The sequence below is a fragment of the Phyllobates terribilis genome, unplaced genomic scaffold (genome assembly GCF_046119375.1).
Source record: "Phyllobates terribilis strain yellow unplaced genomic scaffold, ASM4611937v1 Scaffold_7__3_contigs__length_470593459, whole genome shotgun sequence".
NCBI lineage: Eukaryota > Metazoa > Chordata > Amphibia > Anura > Dendrobatidae > Phyllobates > Phyllobates terribilis.
Window position 1 is genome coordinate 273468159 of NW_027362767.1, and position 26779 is coordinate 273494937.

General features: G+C 48.9%; 1 protein-coding gene across 8 annotated transcripts in view; it reads left to right on the forward strand.

The window, feature by feature from the left end:
- VAV2 (vav guanine nucleotide exchange factor 2) overlaps positions 1 to 26779 on the forward strand; it is a 77337-nt gene that overhangs the window by 20569 nt on the left and 29989 nt on the right. For all 8 annotated transcript variants that reach the window (XM_073640785.1, XM_073640782.1, XM_073640783.1 and 5 more), the window contains exons 3-4: positions 20695 to 20753; positions 22713 to 22781. In XM_073640785.1, coding sequence (XP_073496886.1) covers positions 20695 to 20753; positions 22713 to 22781 — 128 coding nt within the window. The remainder of the gene's footprint in view (positions 1 to 20694; positions 20754 to 22712; positions 22782 to 26779) is intronic.

Genomic DNA, 26779 nt, shown 5'->3' on the forward strand with positions numbered 1-26779 from the left:
CGAGTCTTCCCCTCCCGGTCACTTGCCTCTAACAGTGCTCTCTTTCATTATCACTGAGGGAATGGAAGTATCTGCTAAATAGAGGCCTGGCCCGGACCACTCCCATAATGCCCTGAGAAAAGGGCCACTGTATAGAGAGAGGTGACTGATAGATGGTGACAAAGGGTTAATCTCAAATGTGCCCATGACTTCCTTATTGAATGCACCCCCATTAGGTGTGAGAGGCTGAAGATATGACCACAAGGGGAGGACCGTGATATTCCGGGGTCCTCAGGATGCATTTTCTCACGGTGCTTTGGCTCTGGGTTTTCATGGCTGCTGTGAGCATGCTAGCTGTCTGATACTGAGCGAAAGTCTCTGGTAATGGCGGGTGCATCCCCTGCAGTCCGAGACGTCCACGCAGTTCTCTCACTCCGCAGTTGATATCGCCCTCCCGGCTGTGAGACTCCCAGATCATAATAGAAAGAGACAGATGTGATGATTCTGTGTCTCCATAGCTGATGAGAAGACGCACAAAGACAGGTGGCACTCCTGTGATAGCCAGAATACAGCGTGGAAGAGTCAGCCAGATTGTGTCCTCGTATGGCATAATATTGGATATATTGATTGAAAACCAGACACCACTTTGGGGCGTACTCAAACGCTAGACTGCAGTAGCGGGGTGTCTTCCAAGACCAGACCACCCCCATGTGGCGTCCTCCAACTCTGGACCACCGCCACAGGGCATCCTCCAACTTTGGAGCACCATCACTGGGCTTCCTCCATGTTTAGACTGTGCAGCAGGATGTCTTCCAACTTTAGACCTCCACTGTGGGATGTCTTCCAAGCCTAGCCTCTGCAGGTTGTCTTCCATGTCTAGACCTCCGCCGCGGGGCGCCCTCCAATTCTGGGCTCTGACGCGGGGCGCCCTCCAATTCTGGGCTCTGACGCGGGGCGCCCTCCAATTCTGGGCTCTGACGCGGGGCGCCCTCCAATTCTGGGCTCTGACGCGGGGCGCCCTCCAATTCTGGGCTCTGACGCGGGGCGCCCTCCAATTCTGGGCTCTGACGCGGGGCGCCCTCCAATTCTGGGCTCTGACGCGGGGCGCCCTCCATGTCCACACCAATGCAGCAATCACTGATAAATGATGGGAATACTTTCTAACACGTGATATGATGTATGGAGAAATCGTGACAACATGTGGGACCCCCGATACAATGCAGCAAGACCTCTACTGTCTGTAGCTCCCTGTTATGATCTGCTACAAGCACTAAGGAAAGAAAGGAGATCTGTCCCTACAATAGAACTAAACTAGATCCCTACGATGTAACGGGGAACCTGATCCTGTGATCAGACCCGCTAAAGTCCTCGGCTAGTCTGTACGAAGACCTATAGATGCAAGGGAGGGATCCCTACAAGAATTAGGGACTGGGATAAAGTTGGACACCTCCTAGCAGAAATTGTAGCAGTAAAAGACAAACACACAACATAGAGCATAAAGGTCCGAAGACCTAGCTAAACTGACTGAGAAAGGTAACTAAGCACCAGGCTAGCTTAAGAGTAGAAATTACAATGAAGTCCAGCAAGGCCAGAAGGGCGGAGCAGGATTAAATAGGCAAAAAAGGTAATGTGACCAGCAAGATAGAAAAAACCTAACAGGAGAGTTCTAACACTCCCTCTTTGCTTTCTGGTCGGTGATTGTCATTATTGGTAATTTGCTTTTCATCTTGGCGACACACTCTAACGAGCCACCCTCCTCTGTGTGTGGACTTGCACCCACACTTAATACAGCTCCACCTGTTCCCTCAGATGGCGGTGGCTGGAAGCCGTGTCGCTGGTGGTCTCCGTACTCCCTCACTTGTCACCTCATTACATGGGAATAAAGGGGCTCAGCTGCTGCCATGTCCATAGGACGCGCCACACAATGAGCCTTAAGGACAATGGTCTGTGGAGGCTCCAGTGCGAGTGCGCTGCTGATCACACAGCTTATGTCCTAGGTCTGCCAGGTTCTATTTTATGGGGAGGTATTGACCTCCCCCTCATGTGGCTGCAGGTTATTAACTCAGTTACTGCCTGGTTCAAGTCCGTCACCATTTCCCTTCCACAGGATGATGGGTATAGACTCCTCTGTATCTCCTGTGTATGACGGGTGTGCATGTCATATTAAGCATTAAAGGATGACAGCCCCAATCAGCTGTGGCCCCTGAGATTACCAAACAAGGGCCACACTGTCAGTCAGTTGCTCCTTAGTAGTAGTGCACACAAGGAGCTAGTGACCAAATGTCACCTCACTCTGGAAATAAGCGGCTTCAGCACCCACACACCTATCTATGAATGAATTCTCCCAGGCAAGTAGACTGGGGTCCGGGGCCCTGGGCCCTCGGCTCAGTAGACTGGGGTCCGGGGCCCTTGGCCCTCGGCTCAGTAGACTGGGGTCCGGGGCCCTGGGCCCTCGGCTCAGTAGACTGGGGTCCGGGGCCCTGGGCCCTCGGCTCAGTAGACTGGGGTCCGGGGCCCTGGGCCCTCGGCTCAGTAGACTGGGGTCGGGGGCTACATCCGTCGCTCACAATGGGGACAGTTGATTTCAGGCTCCCACACACTTATCTATGACTTCTCCCAGGCACGAAGGGGTTAGCATCCCAATTTGCAAATTCTCTGTACCCCAGGTGATGATAGGACCCATGGCAAGGATTGGCACAGCTTGTTTCCAAGGAAACGTCTTGTATTCTGTTTCTTAGTGTTTGGGTGGTGAGAAATCTGAGCGGGTGCTGCTCCCTCCAGTGCTTGCTGTTACATGGCTGTGGGCAAGCAGGGTGGCATGGAGGGCAGTCAGTGCAAAGTAAAGCTATATTCTGCTGCCTTCCCGTCAGTGCCAATTTCTAGCCCTCATCATATGTAAATCTGCGTAATCTGTACAGATAGATAGCGACTGGTACTGATGTATCGTGGTGCGTTGGCTCCCCCCTGGCGCGCTGCCTCCCCTTGCGCTTCCTTCTAGAGTGCTGCCTCCTGCCCGACCCCTCTTGGTGCGCTGAGTCCTGCGCGCTCCCACCTTGTGCTCTCCCCCCTGGTGCGCGCCCTGCCCCTTATCTGATGCGCCTCGGCATGTTGCCGTGCTGAGCATCATGATATCATACACAGCATCCATGTTGTCTGCAGCCGTCTGGGGTCCTGTAGATGACGGATGTTCCCGGCTATGAGCTCACAGTCCCGGAGGACGACGGCGCAGTGTCATTATCCAGATTCCCTTCTGGCAGCTCATTGTCCTCCAGATATTCTGTCTTTGCAGAGAGATATCCCCGGAGTTGCGGCGTCAGGTGACTTGAACTCTGTCTGCATCCACCTGACAACCTTTATTTCTTTGTGTCGACGAGCACCATAAAGCGAAAAAGTAAAAAATTCTAAAGTCATTGTATTAATGGTGCAGATGTCTCTAAAATGAAGAACGTGCTGTCCCCACCCCCCCACCCCCTCCCCTCGTAGGCTCGTCCTGAGACATCATCTGGTCGGTGGGAGATCAGTCTTGTCACTTTCACATATCATTAGACGTGATCATTAGCTCCTGAGCGAGCGCCCGAGCGTGGCAAGTGAATGATACTGAACCTGATGGATTCGAGCGGACCGCTGTCATCCTGTAGGGAGCGACGTACTGTGGTTGCTAAATGTCACCGTCCTCGCTTACGAAGCGTCGTATAGGTCACAGGAGAGGGTTGATCCGTCCACATGACAGCCAGCTCGTGAGCACCGATCCTGCGCACTGGGGTGATCTTTTCCTGGGTCATTTGACAGGAGGTACACACTTTTTTACACCAGCACCCCGCCCCCTGCACACGTTACCCAGTAATTGCGGCTGTTAACCCTTTCAGAGGCTATGCCTCCTGTCCTGATTCTTGTTCCTTTTCCTCAGGGGGAGGGTGTATCTCCTCGCTGCTCTCTGTTCGTGTGTGGGGTACTTTGCTCTGTGAACGTCTCACCCCAGGGTGTTATCCCATAGACGAGAGTTATTTCTGGATTTCCCCTTCCTGTCCTAGCTCGGGGATCCGCGTTATTCTTGGCAGCCAGCACCGCTCTCTCCTGCTCGTCCTCTATATTCCCCTTTGTTACTGTCCTGGACACTTCACGTGCTTCATTACAACGGACAGATGAGTGGTGAACGCCAGCAGATCCGGATGAAAACGCTGAGTGTTTCCATTGTTTACCAGGAGGGTGTTTAGCCGGAGCCTCCTGGTGCATGAGAGCGGTGCCAGCGGGTGTGATGTTGGGGCTCGGCTGCCTCTTTCCTGTGAAGTCCTCACTTTCTGGGGTCCCCATCCCCCCACATCCTCCGATCTCCAGACTGATGTTTTGTATCTTGGCTCAAATTAATACGATGTATTCCTCACCATCCTGCACTTCTGCCATCTTCAGTGAGGCTTCACCTCCATGCGCTGAGCGTTTCGGAATAGTGATGTGACCTCCCATGACTCCTCACACAGGTGAGCACAGAGCGTGAGATCTTGTGGCCTCGTCCTGTGGCCGCCATTGTTTCCAGCTGGTCATCTAGCTGTCACTGTTTAGTTTCCAGACACAGACCGATGAGCCGATACATTAATCAGTCTTTTTATAATTCGCCGGCCACCATTATTCTGCATGGCTTTCACTCCATCCCCCCATCATGATCTCCTCTGTAATTATGCTGCTGAGGTGAAGAGAACAGATTTAATTTCCTGAAAATTTCTGTAATTTTCCCGTCGCCCTGAAGAGAATAGAGGAAATGACGGGGTGCCGCTGATCGTTCACTCCATTACCGCCCCTTCAGTAATGAGGCTCAGTCTATAGAGAAGTGAGCCGTAATGATCGCGGAGTGCCCCATGGTACTATAATACCCAGCATGCAGGGTTTCAGAGCTTCTGCCTTCCTGCAGTGTGTGCCTGTGGTAGAACAACAAGTCCCAGTGGTTCTTCCTGTGTGCGCGACTCCGTGTTCTCTGTAATGTGATCCAATACCGCACTGCTATGAATAATGAGTCTGGTGATAGAACTGATGAGACTGTATGAAGAAAGAAGGCAATATGAACAGAGTGGCAGTGAAAAGCACGGTGGTCAGGTGCTTTGCAGACACACAGCTTGGCTGCAGTCAGTTATCACAGATGAGTCGTAATAGAGCAGAGACACAGTATAAACCATGGAGGAGGGACATCACTGATGTATAAACCTCAACGTCACCAGATTTGGATGATACCTAAGGAGAGAATAGAATGGATCCACCTCCCTCGCCTTTTACGCCAGTGGTTTCCTGCTGTGACCGGTGCACATGAGCTCCTGTGTATGGTTCTGGTCAGGTCGGCCATTTCATCTTACTGTACAGATCGGAAACTTTTCATTATCCTTCATCTGGTGCGGAGTTCTGTACACACACACACTGTCACCTCCTGCCAATGAGCTGAGTGCTGGAGGACACACACGCTCAGTCACCTCCAACTAATGAGCTGAGTGCTGGAGGACACACATGCTCAGTCACCTCCACCTCATGAGCCGAGTGCTGTAGGACATGCGCTCAGTCACTCTCCCCACAACCATGTATCTGGTTCTTATCACTGCTTGTCAGGGAAGAAGCAGAGTCTCTGCAGAAAACAGGGCTTTATCATCAGCTGCCACAGGGGGAAGGAGAGAGACTGGGGATAATATTTAGTTTGAGTATGGAGAACTTGGATGTTTTTGTGTTATGTGATTTCCTATTTGGCTGATGTGTGTTAGGCTATGTGCCCACGTTGCGGACCTGAAGCATATTTTTTACGCTTCTCCCTGGCGGGAAAATCGCATGCGGATATTACATGCGGTTTTCCCGCCAGGTAGAAGCGTTTGTGAGGCGTCTTTGCATGCATTTCCGCATGCGGGTTATCAAGCACTTCTCCAAGCATCACTTGGAAAAGTGCTTGACAACTTGTTCAGAATGGTAAAAAATAAAAAAATAAACCTTTATACTCACCTTCTGATGCATCCTCTGCCCCGTCCGGAGGCTTGAGCGGCTCACGCTGTTGTGTGCAGGACCTGCGGTGACGTCATTGAGTCATGTGGTGGGTCACATGACTCAATGACGTGGCAGGTCCTTCAGACAACAGCGCGACGGAGGGAAAACATCAGAAGATAAGTATAAACTTTATTTTATTCTTTTTTTTACAGGTTCTTTGGTACCCAGGTCTGGATGAGAGTCTCCTCTCATCCAGACTTGGGTACCATCCGCACATTGATTCCGCAGCGCTTCCGCAAAATTAATGAACATGCTGCGGATTTTTGACTGCAGCATATACGCTGCGGAAAAATCCGCAGCATGGGCATTGACATTGCGGAATGCCATTGGGGACCATGGGGTGCGGATCTACATGCGTTTTTCAAGCGTTTACGCTGCGGAAATTCCGCAGCATATACGCTTGAAAAACGCTACGTGGGCACACAGCCTTAGACTGGTGCAGCTTCCTAACCTGTGTCCTCAGCACACTGGGCTTGGGCCCCGCGTCCTCGGCGCACTGGGCTTGGGCCCTCGGCGTACAGGGCTGGGGCCCCATGTCTCTCAGCCGGAGCTTCAGTTGCGCAGCAGTATACTATCGTTACTTGACCTTCTCCAATGTCCTGGTTGGAGGCACCGCCATCTTGGTTCCAGCCGGTGATTATTGTTGCCTTCCATCGGACTTGTGGTGTAAGCGAAGGTCTGGCGATTCTTCTCACTCAATGGTGCTGATTTCACTTAGGGAAGCAAATTCTTGATGATCGTGGGGGGGTCTCTGATCTTGCCGACCGCACATGGAATCGGCATGGATGTAGGAATGAATATTTCATGGATGTCGGGATGCATCGGCCGCACGAGGGAGGAGACGGCGCTGATGATACGAGACGCCCTGTAACTTTAAGGGAAAATTCTCATCCTTTATTTATAACGAGATTCCACCGGAGCAGAAGATTCCTGCACGAAACTCACGTAGCTGTATGTACATGTGTAGCCCCATGTGCAGGGCGAGCGGTCTGAGCGCTCCATGTCTGTGCTGTAAGTTTAATACATAGCATTGCTGGGAGCCTTGTGGCTGAGCCCTGTTGCCATCTGTTGTTCCAGGTCTGTGATGGCGTTTACAGTCAGTAGATAAAACACCCTGGATGTGTAGCCCCCAATAATGACTGTCGTGCTCCAGCACCCGCCCCCGGTCCCCAGTTGACGGCACTGTATTCCAACCCCCCACCCCCTTGACTGCTCTATGCTCCACAACCCCCCGCTGATCCCCTGCTAACGACTGTGCTTACCCTCCCTGTGCTTCACCACTCCCCCCTCCAGCCCCCGCTGACTGCTCTGTGCTCCCCTCCGGTCCCCTGTTGACGGCACTGTATTCCAACCCCCCCATCCCTCGACAGCTCTGTGCTCCACCACCTCCCCTGCTGAGGACTGTGCTTTCCCCCCACCTTCGTGCTTGCTGGCGGCTCTGCGCTTTCGGCCCGCGCTGGCGGCTCTGCTCTTTCGGCCCGCGCTGGCGGCTCTGCGCTTGCCCCTGGCCTGCTCTGAAAGGTCTGGGCTCCGGCCCGCGCCACGTCACTGTACGGGTTGTTCTTCCCCTTTTTCCATCTCCATCCATGAAGTCATTGTGTTATTTGCCCCCCTCTCCACCAGGAATCAATATTTATATCATTCCTCGCTGGCAGCTGCCATACCCGTTTCCTCTCTGCCCAACCCGTGCAGCCGCCTCACAGCTCACACTTCACCCTATCACTGCCTTTCAGTTTTTTTCATTTATTGAATGTCAGATCCTCACTACACTCATCTGATGTTCAGTGTTAGAGGGCGGGTGTCTACCTCCAAGCTTGCTGATTGTTTCCATGACTACCTCTCTTTGATGGCAGATAACTGATGGCCGATGACATCAGACTTCATTATCTGTCTTCACCCCAGACCTTGTGTGACCTCATTGCCCCCAGAGCTGCACTCGGTCTTTTGTTTTATCACTGCATTTTATTTTACTGCTGGTGCCTCATGACAAGCCTGGCACGGCAAGAAGCCATCGTTCACACAGCGGCCCATTCCGAAAAAAAGCATGAGAAAAGGAGTGGTTGGATCTCGCGTTCTCCCTTCCTGTGTCCTCATGTATAATGCATGTCCGCTCTTGCACTGGGGTCAGCCGCCGCGTCCCTTCTCTGTGACTTCCCGCTGCGTCGCTGCCTTTTATGTCGTCTCCTTATTGTGCGGAGATTTTGACTGATAGGGGAGGGGATCATGATGGCACCGGACGTCCTGACACACGGGATGCGTCACACTGTGTGTATTGTGCTAACGTCACAAACTATGTCTCCGTGATGATCCACCATGATACCTAGGAGCTTATTATTACTGCTGCCGTCATGTTAGTAGGTGAGGGCCGATTATCAAAATGAGCCTGACCACACAGACTCCTCAGCTGCGGGTCAAAAGAATGAACCTCCAGAGCTGCATTCACTCTTCCGCTGGTCATGCCGTCAGTAAGCATGCGGACCTTTACCCACATAATGAGCTCTGTAATTTTGGGGGCCGTTACGCCGCACTTCCCAGAATGCAGTTCACCAAAGAAAGTTGTAAGCAGACAGTGGATTTCAGCACTGAGGCTGCGGAACTGAAAATGAATGTGATGTTTTATCGCAGGCCCCAAGACCAAAAGAAACCTTTCCTACTATACTGAGACGAAACATGGCTGCCATGTCACGTCGTGCTGCAGAGTGTCGCTTCTTCCCCATCGTTCTGCAGAGCGTCGCCTCCCCCTCCGTCGTGCTGCAAAGTGCCGCCTCCTACCTCGTTAATGCTGCAGAGCATCTTTTCCTACGTCCTTAATGCTGCAGAGAGTCGCCGCCTCTCCGTCGGTTGTGCTGCAGGGGGTCGTCACCGCTTCTCCCTCGGTTGTGCTGCAGGGGGTCGTCGCCGCCTCTCCCTCGGTTGTGCTGCAGGGGGTCGTCGCCGCCTCTCCCTCGGTTGTGCTGCAGGGGGTCGTTGCCGCCTCTCCCTCGGTTGTGCTGCAGGGGGTCGCCGCCGCCTCTCCCTCGGTCGTGCTGCAGGGGGTCGCCGCCGCCTCTCCCTCGGTCGTGCTGCAGGGGGTCGCCGCCGCCGCCTCTCCCTAGGTCGTGCTGCAGGGGGTCGCCGCCGCCGCCTCTCCCTCGGTCGTGCTGCAGGGGGTCGCTGCCGCCGCCTCTCCCTCGGTCGTGCTGCAGGGGGTCGCCGCCTCTCCCTCGGTCGTGCTGCAGGGGGTCGCCGCCTCTCCCTCGGTCGTGCTGCAGGGGGTCGCCGCCGCCGCCGCCTCTCCCTCGGTCGTGCTGCAGGGGGTCGCCGCCACCTCTCCCTGCCTGCCTCACGTCTATCTCATAGATTGTAGCTTGTGAGTAGAGATGAGCGTTGTTCTACTCGAACTGTTCGCCAATCTCAAATTCGAGCTGTTTTGGGCGGTGTTCGAGCCGTTCGGCGAACACGAACAATTTGAGAAAAATTCGGCTGTTCGAGGTTATGTTCGATAACTGTTCGTGCACCAAAATCATAACTGGATTTTTTCTCAGTAATGATGAAAATTAATGTTAATACGCAGTTTGAGTGTACAGCGGGGTGGGGGGAGGGGCAGGGGATGGATCTCTGCAGGAACAATGAAGATCTCCATTTTTTTTTTCTCTTTCCCGCATTTACAGTGGGGAGGTGCAATCTGTCAGCCTATCAGCAGCGCACACACGGAGCGAAGTGCTTTTTTTCACACAAGCAAGGGCATGTGTCATTGGCAGTGTATGTCACATGTCCTTGCCCTATAAGACCAAGCCATTTTCCCCGTCGCCACCATTTTCTCACTGCTGCAGCTGCGTGTTAGACGGCACCGCTGTTGCTGTGTGCGCTATACCTTGTTAATTTCAAGCCAATTTTCGCACAAATCTACAGATAGCTTGGGAGTAGGGAATAGTTGTGATTGCAGTCCTTTTAAGGACTAGGTTACAGCATTTCCTACGACTTTTATCAGGCAGGTCTGTGCTCTTAAATAGATAGATTGTGGGAGTAAAGACTAATTGTAATTGGAGTCCTTTTCAGGACTAGGTTACATCAGTTCCTATCAGTTTTTGCCAGGCAGGTCTGTGCCAGTGCTGTGCAAGTTTTTTTCACAGCATTTGGCTGAATCTAGCAAAGCTAATCCTTTTTGGCCTATTGCAGAGTGTGTTAGTCAGTGGAGTAGCCTATCTGTGTTGCAAGATATACCACCTGTGTATAGAATACCAATTTTTTTACTGCACCTAGTGAAGTAAAATCTTTTGGGCATAGCATCATTCTATTAGTCCATCTATACTGACCTCCATCAGGTTGCAAATTGAATATAATTTTTTTCTGCATCTAGCTCTGAAAAAATATTGGGCTTCTAGCAGTGTGTGGGACTTGTTGTATTAGTCCATCTATACTGACCTCCATCAGGTTGCAAATTGAATATAATTTTTATCTGCATCTAGCTCTGAAAAAATATTTGGCCTTCTAGCAGTGTGTGGGACTTTCTCTATTAGTCCATCTATACTGACCTCCATCAGGTTGCAAATTAAAAATAATTTTTTTCTGCATCTACCTCTGAAAAAATATTGGGCTTGTAGCTGTGTGTGGGACTTGTTCTATTAATCCATCTATACAGACCTCCATCAGGTTGCAAACTGAATAAAAAATTTTTCTGCATCTACCTCTGAAAAAATATTTGGGCTTCTAGCTGTGTGTGGGACTTGTTCTATTAGTCCATCTATACTGACCTCCATCAGGTTGCAAATTGAATATAATTTTTTTCTGCATCTAACCCAGCCAATAGTTTTGGCCTAATACCACAGTTTGGCCACTCAGCTCTGCTCGGTTCCCATCCATTGTTTTTTTGTGCAAACAACTCCAGAGTTGTGAATTAGTTAACCACCAAAATGAGTGGAAAAAGGCCTGCTGCTGGTGGAAAGGGGAATAGGCGTGTTGGGAAGGGGAAAAAAGGTAGTGTCCGTGGGGTAGGTGTTAAAGCAACAGTAACATCTGCAGAAGAAAGACCATCTTCCAGCCAAACTAAAATGTCTACTTCTTTTAGCGGACAATGTGATAAGATCCCTTTCTTACGGCCACGCCAATCGCTACAAATTCCAGATGAGGCACAAAAACAGCATGTGCTTCAACGGATATCAAGTGCTCCTTTAAGTGGGCTCTCCTCCACATCAACTTCAACATCACAAATACTCCAGTCCTCAAAGGTGTCACCCCCAATCGCACTTGCTTCCTCACAGCTCCCAAATCTCCAGCTGCCCGTCTGAGTATGAGGTAGAACAGATGGTTGAGTCTGCAGAGCTGTTTACTCATACTATAGCCTGGGAATCAGAGGTCGACTCCAGCGCTTCTGTGAATCCAGACGAGGAAATGATCTGCACTGATGCCCAGAATCTTTATGAGTCGGATCCAGGACCAGACGCAGAAGGTTCTGACCATAATGTAGACCCTCATTCCCAAACTGTAACTCCTGTTGGTGGAGACAATGAGGAAGACGATGATAAGACTCAAATACCTGATTGGAGCGACAACTTTAGTTTTTTGTCAGGGCAGGAACAGGTTGGCTCTGAGGACGACGGGTGTGATAACGCACAGGGTGATGATGATGAGGTTGGAGATCCCACTTACTGTCAACCCACAGTCAGCCAAGAGATGAGGTCAGCAGAGGAGGTGGAGGAAGATGCTAGTGACGACGAGGTCAGGTTGCGCCTTCCTGGACAGAGACGTAGTACTGGAAGCACGTCAACAACTGCATCCTCAAACACAACTCTGCCTCTCACCACAAGTCGTGGTGGCTCTTCAGGTCGCATGGGTGCTAAGCCTTGCATAGCCTGGGCATTTTTTCAGATCGATAAAGATGACCCAACTCGTGTTATCTGTAACATTTGTCAGCAAAAGCTAAGTAGAGGCCAAAAAATACATAGTTTGAGTACTTCATGCATGAACCGGCACATGGACATGAAGCATAAGTTGCAGTGGGAAGCTCAGTGTGCTACAATGCGGCCTAGCCGGCCGGGCCAACCACCGTCTGCCATATCTTGTGCATCCGCGGCCTCTTCATCCTCTGTGACTGGGGGGACAGCAGTCACACCTGTTTTGGGGCGCAGACCTGCCACCTCTTTACCCGCAACAGCCAGGGTGATTGGCAGGTCATCATTTTCTTTGGAGGTGGTAACACCAGCTGGTGTTGAGCGCTGTCCGACATCGATAGCACCACCTTTGGATCAAGGCAACCTAACATGTCCGCCTGCATCTTCCTCACAGACCGGCAGTTTGCCGGGGACACCCTTATCAACCCCGTCTAAGCACAATAGCCAGCCCTCGGTCCCTCAGATGTGGACAAGTAAAAGACCATTTCCTCCTAGCCATGAGAAAGCTAAGAGGTTGAATTTCACCATCTGCAAGCTCTTGGCTACAGAAATGCTGCCTTTCCGCCTGGTGGACACAGAGTATTTTCGAGACCTTATGTCCGTCGCAGTGCCCCAGTACCAGATGCCCAGTCGGCACTACTTCTCAAAGAAAGGTGTGCCTGCGCTCCACCAGCATGTCGCACACAACATCACCGCTTCTTTGAGAAACTCTGTGTGTGACAGGGTGCATTTCACCACAGACACTTGGACGAGTAGGCATGGACAGGGGCGTTACATGTCGCTGACTGGGCACTGGGTAACTATGGTGACAGCAGGACAAGGGGCTGCTGTCCAAGTCTTGCCGTCCCCACGAGTTGTGCGTCAATCCTCTTTATGTCAAAGTTCCTCCACTGCTTCTGCCTCCTCAACCTCCTCTCGGTCTTCCACCTGCACCCAAAGCCTGTCTGGTCATGCCACAAGCTTTCTAACTGCACAGAAGGGATCCTGCACACCTCCTTACTATGCTGGCAGTAGGGCTCAACGTCATCAGGCGGTTTTTACATTGAAATGTCTGGGAAATGTGAGTCACACAGCTGAGGAGTTGTGGTCAGCTCTGGAGAACCAATTTCATGAATGGTTGTCTCCACTGGACCTGAAACCAGGGAAGGCCGTGTGCGACAATGCTGCAAACCTGGGTGCGGCCCTTCGCCGGGGCAATGTCACACACGTGCCTTGTATGGCTCACGTGTTGAACCTGGTTGTCCAGCAATTTTTAGCCCACTATCCCAGACTAGATGGCCTTCTGCAGAGGGCACGGTCGCTGTGTGCTCACTTCCGCCGTTCGCATCCCGCAGCTCAGCGACTTACATCTCTACAGAAGTCGTTGGGCCTGCCACTTCACCGGCTAAAATGCGATGTGCCTACCTGGTGGAATTCAACTCTGCACATGTTGCAGCGACTGTGGCAGCACCGACAAGCCCTGGTGCAATACGTTCTGACGTATAGCCTGGGCCAACGAGATCCAGAGGTGGGGCAAATCACGCTGGAGGAGTGGTCTCAGATCAGAGACCTATGCACCCTTCTGCACAGTTTTGAAATGGCGACGAAGATGTTTAGTGCTGACGATGCCATTATCAACATGACTATTCCGGTGATTTACATGCTGGAGCACATGTTAAACAGAATTCGGAGTCAGGTGGTGGCACAAGAGGAGGTGGAGGAAGTAGAGGAGGAGGAGTTGTATGCGGAAGGGCTAACATCTGCAAGGTCCAGACGGTCGGCAGCACCAAGGCGGCAGGCATGTGAGGGTGGGGGAGATGGTTTTACCAGGGCGCATGGTAGCAGCCAAACTAGTGAGGAAGGTGCAGGAGCCCAGGAAGAAGTGGAGGACGAACTGATGGAAGACTCATCAGATGAGGGAGACCTTGATCACATTTCTGTTGTGCGAGGTTGGGGGGAGAGGACAGAGGAAGGAAGCATGATTGTTACCTCGCCACCAACACAACAGGGACTTGGTGCTCCTGGATGCGCAACACACATGAGTGCCTTCTTGCTGCACTACCGGCAACATGACCCTCGAATTGTGAGAATTAGAAATAATCCTGACTACTGGGTTGCCACACTGTTAGATCCCCGGTACAAAAGTAAATTTGCAGAAATTATTCCTGCCATAGAAAGGGATGCACGCATGCAGGAGTATCAGCAGAGACTGTTGCAGAATCTTACATGTGCTTTTCCACAAAACACCAGTGGTGCACGTAGTGAATCTCACAGTTCCAACTTGCCAACCGTGGGACCGTCAAGTGTTCAGCACTCAAACCGTAACAGAACCACAGTATCTGCTGGTAACATCAATTTTGCGGAATCATTTCACCACTTTTTTAGCCCATCCTTTGCAAGGCCACAGGAGACAAGAAGTCTGACACATAGTCAACGCCTAGAGACGATGGTACAGGAGTATCTCCAAGTAAACATTGAAGCCATGACTGTGTCACTGGACCCTTGCTCTTTTTGGGCTTCCAATCTGGATAAATGGCCTGAGCTAGCCACTTACGCCTTGGAGATCTTGTCATGCCCCGCAGCCAGCGTTCTGTCTGAACGTGTGTTCAGCGCTGCTGGTGGTGTGCTGACAGATAAGCGCACGCGGCTCTCCACTGATAATGTAGACAGACTCACGTTCATAAAGATGAACAAATCATGGATCTGAAACGACTTTTCTACCCCTGTGTCATCCTGGGGAGAGTAAAAGCTTGATGATTGGTTAAAATCACCCTACCAACCGTTTTAAGCTTTCAAATTACTAATCATGTTTATCTGTATCTTGGCTGGAAAATAATTTGGGCTTTGTAGCAGTGTGCAGCACTGATTCTATTAGGCCATCTATAATAAGCTCCACCAGATTTAAAATTACTAATCATGTTTATCTGTATCTTGACTGGAAAATAATTTGGGCTTTGTAGCAGTGTGCAGCACTGATCCTATTAGACCATCTATACTAAGCTCCACCAGATTTAAAATTAATATTAATTTTTAGCTGCATCTAGCCCGGAAAATAATTTTGGGGCTCCGAGATGCGCAAGACACATAAGTGCCTTCTTGCTGCACTACCTGCAACATGACCCTCATATTGTCAGAATTCGAAGTAATCAGGACTACTGGGTTGCCACACTCTTAGATCCCCCAAACTTTTCGATCAACCTTTTCATTTTAATAAAGACCAAAAAAATGGTCATTTTTTAAATTATAAGCATTAGCAGGTTATTAGAAACTGAAATCAAACAGTTTTCAACTCAAAACTTTATTCTAGGTGATGTTACATTTTCACATAGGACCCCTTGTTCGAAAGGAGCTTCTGAACTCTCTCGTCCATTGAATTTGTCAGGTTTTGGATGGTTTCTGCTTCAATTGTTTTGCACGAGGACAGAATACCCTCCCAGAGCTGTTGCTTAGATGTGAACTGCCTCCCGCCATCATAGACACTCCTTTTGATGATGCTCCAGAGGTTCTGAATGGGGTAGAGGTCAGGGGAGCATGGGGGTCACACCATAAGTTTGTCCCCTTTTATGCCCATATCAGCCAGAGATGCAGATGTTTTATGTGCAGCATGAGATGGTGCATTATCATGCAAAAAAATGATCTTGCTGTGAAATACACGGTTCTTCTTCTTGAACCATGGCAGGAAGTGCTGTTTGAGAAAATCCACATACATTATGGAGTTCATCTTTAGCGCCTTCAGGGATCCTAAAGGGGCCGACAATCTCTCTCCCCATGATTCCAGCCCAAAACATTACTCCACCTCCTCCTTGTTGGCGCTGTAGCTATGTTTGCGTGGGGTGTCCATCAACCAGCCATCCTCCACTCCATCCATCTGGACCATCGAGCGCTGCACGGCACTCATCCGTGAACAAAACAGTTTTGAAATCAGTCTTCATGTAATGTTTGGCCCACTGGAGCCGTTTCTGCTTGTGTGAAGTGGATAGAGGAGGTCGACAGGATGGCGTATGCACAGCTGCAAACCTCTGAAGGACCCTGCATCTTGTTGTTCGGGGGACGTTGGAGGCACCAGCAGCTTCAAAAACTTGTCTGCTGCTATGACGAGGCTTTTTTGCCGCTGCTCTTTCAACCTGACGTAATTGCCTGTAGGAAAGAGTCCTCAATTTGCCCTTATCAGCACGCACACGTGTGTACTGTGAATCAGCTACATACTTCTTGATTGCCAAGACACTTCATCCTGATCATCGCACAATGTTGATTGTAGTCATGCCTTGACCTAAACACTCCACAATTTGTTGCTTCTCAGCAGCCGACACATCCTTTTTCTTTCCCATTTTGGCAGAAAATGTAGGCTGCTTAATAATGTGGGACAGCCTTCTTAAGTAGTCTTGCCTTTCATTGGACACACCTGCCAAACTAATTAGCACAGGTGTCTGCAATTGCTTACAGTGATATAAAGAGCCCTGACACACATCACCATCAATGAGTTTAACTGACAAACAAACAAATTCTTCCCTTATCACTCCTAAACACTTTTTGCATAATAATTTGGAACACAGTGTACATGTGCTTTTCCACAAAACACCAGTGGTTCACGTAGTGAATCTTACAGTTCTAACTTGCCAACCGTGGTCTGTATGGAGTTGTTCAATAAAGGGCCCAAAATTAAGATAACATAGATGGGAGAGGTCTCTATGAATAGGAATTCCTAAGTATTTGATACCCTGTGAGGGCCAGGCAAAGGGAACGTTGGACTGGATGGAATCCTATATGGATTTGGGGAGGGAGACATCGAGGGCCTCAGACTTCGCTGCATTGATTTTAAAATTTGACCATGTAAGAAAGTGATCTATTTCAGCCATAACAGCATGGATGGATATATGTGATTGAGTGATATATACTAGGACATCATCAGCAAATAGAGAGCACTTGTACTCGGTGCCTCCCACCTCAATCCACCTAATATTGGGGTTATGGCGAATTGATGAGAGCAGGTGCTCCGTCACTAGGATGTATAAGAGAGGGGACAGAGAACATCCCTGCCTTGTCCCATTGGTGATTGTGAAAGGTGATGAAAATGTTCTGATGCACCCCCTGGGCCTTGGGACACCCGGAGCCGGACCCTTTTTGGTGGATGCTGGTGGTTGTAGTCTCCGTGGCGGCGACCCGGTTCCGTGGCTCAGGGCTGTCAAACCAGTGGCGGAACTATTTATGTGGTTTTGATGTTTAAATGTCCGACTACGCCACCCGTGGATTGCGGTCAGAGTGAACCGCCGCTCCAGGGCAGACCGCTGAGGCTGGTGTTGTGGGTGCAGCAGAGCGTAGCATAATTCCCCACGGGAGGAGTATAGCCTCAGGGCAGTGTATGCGGAGGATGGGGGTGATGGTGCAGGGCAGCAGCAGTAACGACACGGAGTCAGTGATGCAGTCCAGGGCCTTTACTCACAGTTCTTATTATCCAGACCACGTCTGCAGGTAACGGCTGCCCACGTCGTACTGTGCTCACCAGGTGAGGGGCTCAGACAACTGCCAGATAACTTTGGAGCGCTTCACAGGACCCCCTTTGTGTGTCCTTTGTCTGGCCTTTCTTACCAACCCTTCTGTCCGGCTGCCTCGGGCCTCCTCTTGGTAAACTTGGCGCCAGTTTCCCTGACCCTATGTGGTGCCTTCCTAGCGGGTGTAGCGAGGGGCTGCGCCACATAAAATGTCACAGCCTCCTGTTTCTAGCTGAGGGTCGTTTCCTGCCTCCACTAGTTTCGGGGACCGGTCTCCCCCTTTGGCCTGACCCCTCCACGCAGGTGGATTCGGGTGTGCGGTGGCGACTCGCCCGTCCGCACCCCTGGGATCCCTTCATTCCTCGTTCCTGGAGCCTTCTCCGCTCCTCTTCCTTCCTTCTCCCTCTTCCAGGCCTGGGCCTCTGTTACTAGGCCCGCCTCCGGAGCAGAGCTCATGCAGAGCCCCTGCTCCCTGCCACTTCTGCTCAGACTTCTCTGCACTGAACTAAGATGGTGCCCACCTTTTATACTCCCTTCTCAATGCACCCAGGAACTGCTTCCTCCCTGCTCCTGCACTACAGGATTCCCCTTCCTCAGTGTTCCCTCCCCCCACTCCAGCCAGGGACAGGGACTGTCGTGCCCATCTCAGGGGCATATTGGTCGCCCTGCCCCACGGCAATGTGGTGTAATGCATGCAGGTGTCGGGTCCTGATCCACACTACATCCTTACCTGAGAGTGAGATATCACACCTCTGGGTGAGGTGCAATACCTCTGTAGCAACCGAGCCCTCAGGGTGCTACAGTTCCATCTATCTTCAGCCTAGGTGACGTATTGCGATACAGGGCCGTGATTTTGGCTATAAAAGGGTCCCCTAGACCCCTACCCCAAGCTTTTTAAGAGAATCATATATGGCGTGCCAGGAGACTCTATGGAATGCTTTCTCAGCATCCAACGAGAGTATCTAATTACAAATTTTTAACTGCATCTAGCCCAGGAAATACTTTGTGCCTAGTAGCAGTGTCTGCTAGTCAGCGGATTATCCCGGCTGTTAAGCAAGCTACACCACCTGTAGTTTGGACACTTCATTTTTTCAAAGGAAATGCTTCGGGACCACGGGATACTCAGTGAAGAGCATCAGGAGGCACCCCAAGGCATAGGGGCTGGGACTGGCAGTAGGATGCCTTGCGGTGGACAGCCGAGCTCGATCCTTATGAAAGCTTTTTAACTGCAGCAGCTTTAGTGGACGCTACTGGAGCTGGAATTACGCGGCTGCTGGCATGAGACTTGCCCTCCAATAGATCCTTGTAAATGGATTTAAAGTGTATTCATTCAAATTAGAGAGACAATTTAAATTATAAAGCTTAGAGCTGCCTCCACCACAGGGGGGCTCGCTCGACCCACCAGCGGACAGGCACCAGTATTGGGAGAGGGGGGCTGGCTGTCAGGGTTCACCGCGGCTCTGGCACAAACCCGGCGACGCGGAGGTGGCACGGGCAGGAGCGGACTGAACGTGTCGGCTTCTCACTTTTTGGATTTTAGAAGGGCATGACATGCCTATATCTGTGTCTCCCCCTCCTTTTACTCCTCCACCTCTTTTCTTTTCGCATGACTATATGTACTTGTCACTTTTCCATGTGTTAGTTGTGTCTTCTGAGCAGTTTGTCAGCTTTTGGACACCTTTGAAGGTGTTTTCTATGTGTTTCTATGTGTTTTTGTTTGCCTGCCATTGGTTTTAACGGTGTTCGAAGGTGTTCGACGAACAGTTCGGCGAACACACGGGTGTTCGACGAACCGAACCGAACTCGAACACTACGGGGGTGGCTCAACACTACTTGTGAGCAGGGCCCTCACTCCTCTTGGTAACTGAGTTATGTTATTCTGTATTGTCTTTATTGTCTGTACAAGTCCCCTCTAAAATGTAAAGTGCTTCGGAATATGTTGACGCTATAGAAATCAAAATGTATTATTATAATTATTATTCTCATCACTGATGGATGTCTGTAGTAGGATGAAGTAGGTGCTGGTAAAAAATCCGCGCTCCTCCGTAGTGAAGAATTATGACGAGAGATTTTATAATTAAACAATCTTGTGGTTTATTGTTAAAAGCTACGATTACTACGCGTTTCGTGGACGTCCCGTCCACTTCCTCAGGTACATAGCTGATGTAGACCGATTTATCAAACGGTCTTATATACATAAAACTACACGTGGTGAAAAAAAAAAAGGAGAAAAGCCCGCTGTTATTCTTGGCGCCAAGACCAACCAACGGTTTACAGAGAGACAGTGAAATTACTTATAAATAGATTAAATAAAATTATTGGTCGACTAATTACACTCTTATGCAGATAAAATGAAAACCATAGAACAAATAATTAAAATGACCTCTGAAATGTAATGATCCAAATGTTTTAAAACATTTATATTAAAGCACATGGGATAAAACATTTGTAGTTGATCGAGGACCGCAGTGTATGCGATCCCAAAGTCCTAGCTATATTGTATCATGTGTGAAAGATCAGAGAGTCCAGACCGCTCTGCCAGACCTCACACCTCGTCGGCTGACAGGCAGAAAACCAAGAGCTGAAGGAATGGCAGAAGGTGCAAGCCTGCTACTGGTGTATTAGGTATGAGGTGTTTGTCAGTGAGGAAAGGGGGGGAAGGAGGGAGGACGGGCATGTAGAGATGACTGAGGACCGCAAGTGTGTAAACTCCTGAACGATTGGTATATTACAATGTATTGAAGATAAGATCTTCCAGATCACTGTGCTGGATCTCACACCTCGTCGGCTGACTGACAGAGGACAGGGAACTAAAGGAAGAGAAGAAAATGCAAACTAGTCTCCGTGGGACGTACTAGTCTGCTAAAGGTATATTATGTGTGTTATCAGTAGCAGTGTAAATAGAAGGGGGCAGGTTGTAGGAAAGAGTGGGGGAATGAGGAGATGGCTGTGTGACTGTAGAATGCTGAGATACTTAATTCTTATTATGTGCTGTGGCATATGTATATAGATGTTAGTGTAGAAGACCTCGGGAAATGCATGGAAGGAATTGGTATGGAGGCAGTGAGGGTCCATACAGAGTCCGGTTCCGGAATCTGGGTGACAACCTGGCGACCGGGGCAGAGTCAACCAGCAATTCATACCATACAAATGTGGGAAGTTGGGAGAATGTTTCCACTCACTGACAGCAGAAATTTTAAAAACTAAACTTCCAGAACTTCTGAAGCTTTACTTACATAGGACTGCATCCCTGAGTGTCGGTGATTTAATGATGAATGTGGCCCCGGGGGCAGGGGCTCGAGCAGCACAGATGGATACATGAGGGAGGGCTTGCAAACACACTGATCATGTCTCCATTTTTCTTGCAGGTCATCTCTGCGCTGTCCAAGATCTCATATCACGTCATTGCCCAGAACAAAGGGATCCGGTAATTATAACTATATGATGTCTTCTCAGCCAGTCAGCAAAGCCTCATGGGTCCCCCAATAGCAGAGGCTGGTGGTCCTTGTGATGTCACTGACGTCTTCTGCCCTATCTGTAAGTGGGGCGGAGCGCTTAGGACTTGTGGGGTCTCCCTGACTATTCTCTCCTGCATGGCCCTGGCTGTGGTGACATCTGATTTTTCTCGTGTATAGCTCTTATTTTCATGCTCTGCTCACACACAGATGCCGTGTTTTTACACAGGATAATCCCATCCTCTGTTACTCCGCCTGTCACCCTGCGTTGTGCCGCTGGTTATACCTGTGATTGTGAAGTGACCTTCATACCGGGCCCATTGCGGTAGCGGACGGGCACCCCCATATTGTACATGCCACAGCCCAGCCAAACACCCATTTAAGAACCCACGTGGCCTAGGATTCATCATAATGCAGATAGCGGGATCCCGTCAACACAGGGAGATCCACAACGTCACAAAACTTTCCACAGACCCTAAATGGCATCTGACGCTGCATTGTATAAAGTTACACCCCCCCGTCCTTCTCACTGTTCTTCCTGTCAGTGTTCACTGCTTGCTTTGGCATTGTATTCATAACCCAGATACAGGGAGATGATAGACACTGCCTGTGAACCAGGATAATTGGTGCGGTCCGGTGTCAGATTGTTTGGTGATGTTGTTGGTGTCTGACGAGTTCTGGAGCAGCCGCACCTCACAGGGGATAATGGCGGTTGTGTAACGCAGCGGCGAAGAAAAGATGTGAACTCAGGGAGCACCCGCTGCTTCTTGTGACACGGCGCCCCATACACGCTGTCCCCTGATACTGGTCTCGGTATGGAGTCTGTGCCTTCTACCTGCAGTCGCTGGCGCCGTTATTGCTTTGTCCCGTGGTGTCTGTGTCCTCCACCTGCTCGATCTGTTCTCATGTGGCAATTGTTGGGAGTCATAACGGCGTCATCTCCCTATGGGATGAGCAAGCGCACAGCTCCATCTGCGATTTGTAGGGGTCTCCCGATAACATGCCACTACTAGCGATCTTACTCGAGGAGGACGACGAGAGGATCAGCATAGGGTGAAGGCACCTTTGCTCCCTAATAGACCAATTCATCTCTGTTTACAAGATCTCTGCTTGCTGTCACTGAAGACTGTGCGCCCTCGTTTGCACCTGAAGGGCTCATTCACACGCCAGTGATTTTTTTGTCAGTCTTTTTCATCAGAGTTTGGTCTAAATTTCATCGTTTTTTCTTGAATGGGAGAAAAAACAAGTTTTCTCCAGCTTCCGTGAAAAACTGCTGCACATGGAGGGCAGAGTGCTGTCTACTTTTTTCACTGACCCATAGGCTTAAATCCGACACTTTGATTAATATGGACAAGTCTCTGTGGTTATGTGGGGGCCACTCAGTCCAAGGAAAAATCAGACATGCGAACTACCATAGATTATCATAGGTACGAGTGCTAGCTGTGAAAACCTGACGTGTGAATGAGCGCTGAGGCGGCCACAGAATTTCTACTATTTTGTGCTCTCAGATTAGCTGCATGGTCTCAGGCTGCTGCTCTATCCCCCATACTTTACACAGCCGCTGATGGTTGCTGAGCCAAAATTACTGAGCAGGGAAACAAATAAAGGCCGTGTACTGACTGTGGTCCTACCCCGAGGTGATTGATTCCCCTATCAGCAGGTTCTAGTCTCATGCTCGTGGCACCGCCGGAAGCATTAGATGAAATGCAGATTGATCCGCAGAGCGCAGTGACATCACATGGCTGGAGACGAGCGCCGGAGAAGCCGCAGTGTTGTATAGATACCTGATTCTGACCATCTCACACAGGCTCAGGGATTCGTGATCATCTGTCACCAGGCTGATAACAATAGCTGGTGATTGCTGAGCAGGTTTATCCCCCTCCTGTCTGGACAGATCTGCATGGATAATTTGTCATTTATTCTCCTTTCAGGTCGTTCCCCTGTGAAGACACGACCGAGAATGATGACGACGTGTACCGCAGCCTGGAGGAGCTTGCCGAGTGAGTATTGCAATGACAAAGGCAACACATGGAGCAAGGACGACCTGCTCCTATCATGTGACAGCCCAAGTGCTGGCTGATAACAGAGAACACTACCCCTCTGGGAGTTATTACCCAGGGCCCCCGCTGTAGAATAAACCATTGTGTGGTACCCCCCTCCCTCATGCATCTACCTAGCACAGTCCACTAGAAGATGGTTTGATCTGGGCTGTGGCGGTATTGTCCTCTAATGTCATGTGATCAGTTCCCTAGCTTTATGGGCGGAGCCTAAATAGACCCGCCTCTAATTATATCACAATTATTAATCCCAAGAACACAGTTACTTCCAGAGCTTTAAAGGGATATAAAGATCCTATCCCAATATGTAGTAGGTGTAGTAGTAATAATAACATATAAGAAAATATCTCCAATTAGAAATGTAGGATAGTTCTTCTGATTTGCTATGTCACTTTCCTCATGTGCAGGCATTGCAGGACCTTAGGTATCCTTAGGTTACGACCATTAGGAACTAGCTAACCAACTGTCACTATATCAGTTTTTGTAACCATGGATATCTAAGGTCCTGCAATGCCTGCACATGAGGAAAGAGACATGGCAAATCAGAAAAACTACACTAAATTTCTAATTGGAGGTATTTGCTTATATTATTATTATTACACCTACTACATATTGGGATAGGATCTTGGAGATAGTAATACCCCTTTTAGTAGTGAAAGACTGCATTTAAGTCCCAGGTGAAAAAGTAACAAAATTTATTCTGCCATAACCAACGTTTCGCCCTATCAAAAAGCTTTTTATCAAGCACTTTGATAGGTCGAAACATTGTTACCTTTTATATGGCAGAATGAATTTTATTTTACTTTTTTCATCAGAAACTTGGACGCTGTTTCTCACTACGTATTGGATTATCTTCAAGTGGGTTCCTTGGAGCTTTTGACTTTGTGTCCGTTGGTATAGTGCTGCTGGTTACTTTCTTAATTCCTGTCACCTCCAGAGCTTTAGTCTGTATTCTGTTGTTAAATTGTGTCTTATCCTCACGAGATGCACTCACTATTCTGCTGTTAAAGAGACATGTAAACGTTTGGGCATCCCTGGTCAAAATTACTGTTATTATGAACAGAAAAGCCAGTTGAAGATGAAATTAAGTTTGGGCACCCTTGGAGATTTAGGTGCTCAGATAACTTTGACCAAGGTTTCAGACTTTAATTAGCCTGTTAGGGTTATGGCTTGTTCACGATCATCGTTAGGAAAGGCCAGGTGATGCTAATATCCCAGCTTCATAAAATCCCAGCCTCCTCTGACCTTGTGGCAAAGCAGCAGCCATGGGTTCTTCTAAGCAGCTGCCTAACACTCTGAAAATGAAAATGGTGGAGGCCCATAAAGCAGGAAAAGGCTATAAGAAGATAGCAAAGCGTTTTCATGTTGCCCTTTCCTCAGTTCGAAATGTAATTAAGAAATGGCAGTTACCAGGAACGGTAGAGGTCAAAATAAGGTCTGGAAGACCAAGCAAAATTTCAGTGAGAGCTGCTCGTAGGATTGCTAGAGAGGCAAATCATAATCCCTGCTTGACTGAAAAAGACCTTCAGAAAGATTTAGCAGACTCTGGATTTGTGGTACATTGTTCTACTTTTCAGACACCTGCACAAATATGAGTTAATCAACACATAAAGGATATATAGATCCATAAATAATACATAAGGAGTAACCCAATTAAGTATAGCATATATACACTTCCTCCTCTTACTATAATAGCCCAATAATATGAAATAGTCATATATTATTCCATGATATTACTTTATTTAGTTATATTTCTAACCGTTTGTGCAGACACATGCACATTTGTGGCCTGCTGGAGGTCATTTTGCAGGGCTCTGGCAGTGCTCCTCCTGTTCCTCCTCATAAAGACGGAGGTAGCGGTCCTGCTGCTGGGTTGTTGCCCTCCTACGGCCCCCTCCATGTCTCCTGGTGTACTGGCCTGTCTCCTGGTAGCGCCTCCAGCCTCTGGACACTATGCTGACAGACTGCCATTAGGTACCGAGATGAGATCCTCAGACCCCTTGTGAGACCATATGCTGGTGCGGTTGGCCCTGGGTTCCTCCTAATGCAGGACAATGCCAGACCTCATGTGGCTGGAGTGTGTCAGCAGTTCCTGCAAGATGAAGGCATTGAAGCTATGGACTGGCCCGCCCGTTCCCCAGACCTGAATCCGATTGAGCACATCTGGGACATCATGTCTCGCTTTGTAGTCAGCACATTCAACTTTGTACAGAGCAAAGTATTCAATGAGAATATTTCATTCATTCAGATCTAGGATGTGTTATTTGAGTGTTCCCTTTATTTTTTTGAGCAGTGTATTTCAGCTGTAACTTAAACTAGTAAAATTAACCGGTTCATGGTGAGCATTATATGTGCTGGCAGTATTGATGTACACTGAGTTAATTTGTACTATATATTACCTCATGTCAATAAGATATTGGTGGACCACACCACCCATGTGTTTTTATGGGATTTTTTAGGGGCTGTTTTTTATTATCTTGCTTGCTATGTTAAATTAACTAAATAAAGTAATATCATGGAATAATATGACTATTTCATATTATTGGGCTATTGTAGTAAGAGGAGGAAGTGTGTATAACCTGCACAAATATGGCCTTCATGGAAGAGTCATCAGAAGAAAACCTCTCCTGCATCCTCACCATAAAATTTAGCGTCAGAAGTATTCAAAAGAACAGCTAAACAAGCCTGATGCATTTTGGAAACTAGACCTGTGGACCGGTGAGGTTAAAATCAAGGCTGTGGAGTCGCAGTCCATTTTGGTATAGAGTGAATACCTAATAAATTGGGTACAGTACTACATTGCAGGATGTGCTGTAAATGTTTCCATAAGAATTTGGGAAAGCTATGAAATGTCCTATCAATGTCTGTTCTGTTCCTGATCTAAGGATCTCGGCTTTGAGTTGAGATGAATCTGTGCTGCACTTTATGTACTTGCTCAGTAGTGAGGCCGTGCTGTGGAGTCTGAGTCGTGGAGTCAGGGAAATTGAGGAGTCTGAGTCGGAGGTTTGGCTTAACCAACTCCACAACCCTGATTAAAATAGAATTCTTTGACCACAATGATCAAAGGTATGTGTGGAGAAAAAAGGGCACAGAATTTCAGGAAAAGAACATCTCGCCAACCATTAAGCATGGGGGTGGATCAATCTTGCTTTGGGGTTGAATTGAAGCCAACGGCACGGGGATCATATCACGGGTAGAGGGAAGAATGGATTCAATGAAATTTCAACAAATTCTTGATGCAAACATAACACCATCTGTAAAAAAGCTGAAGTTGAAAAGAGGATGGCTTCTACAAATGGATAATGATCCTAAACACACGTTAAAATCCACAATAGACGACCTCAAAAGGGGCAAGCTGAAGGTTTTACAGTGGCCCTGACAGTCCCCTGATGTTTGAACATCATTGAAAATCTGTGGCTAGACCTCAAAATAGCAGTGCATGCAAGACGTCCCAGGAATCTCACAGAACTCGAAGAATTTTCCAAGGAAGAATGGATGAAAATCCCTCAAACAAGAAGTGAAAGACTCTTGTCTGGCTACAAAACGCATTTACAAGCTGTGATCCTTTCAAAAGGGGGTGCTACTAGGTACTAACCATAAATACAAGAATAGCCAATCGCATATTTGGAACAAAATGTGAGGCACGCCACCAGTAGGTAGCCGTGGATCACCTATCAAAACCAACTCCAATAAGAAGCATTTGACAAATAGGAGAAAACTGAGTAGATGATGGTATAAAAGTCAAAAAAGTTTATGCAACATGAGTAAAATTAGTGAACCAGACAGAAAAAGAGAAATCTTCACCACAAGCCATCAACCCCATATACAATATGACAGATAAATAACATATGCAAGTAATAATAATGAGGTAAGTAACCCCCTGGTGGAAACCCATATACAATATATTGTAACCTGCCCAAATGGCCAGTAGTCACAGCAAG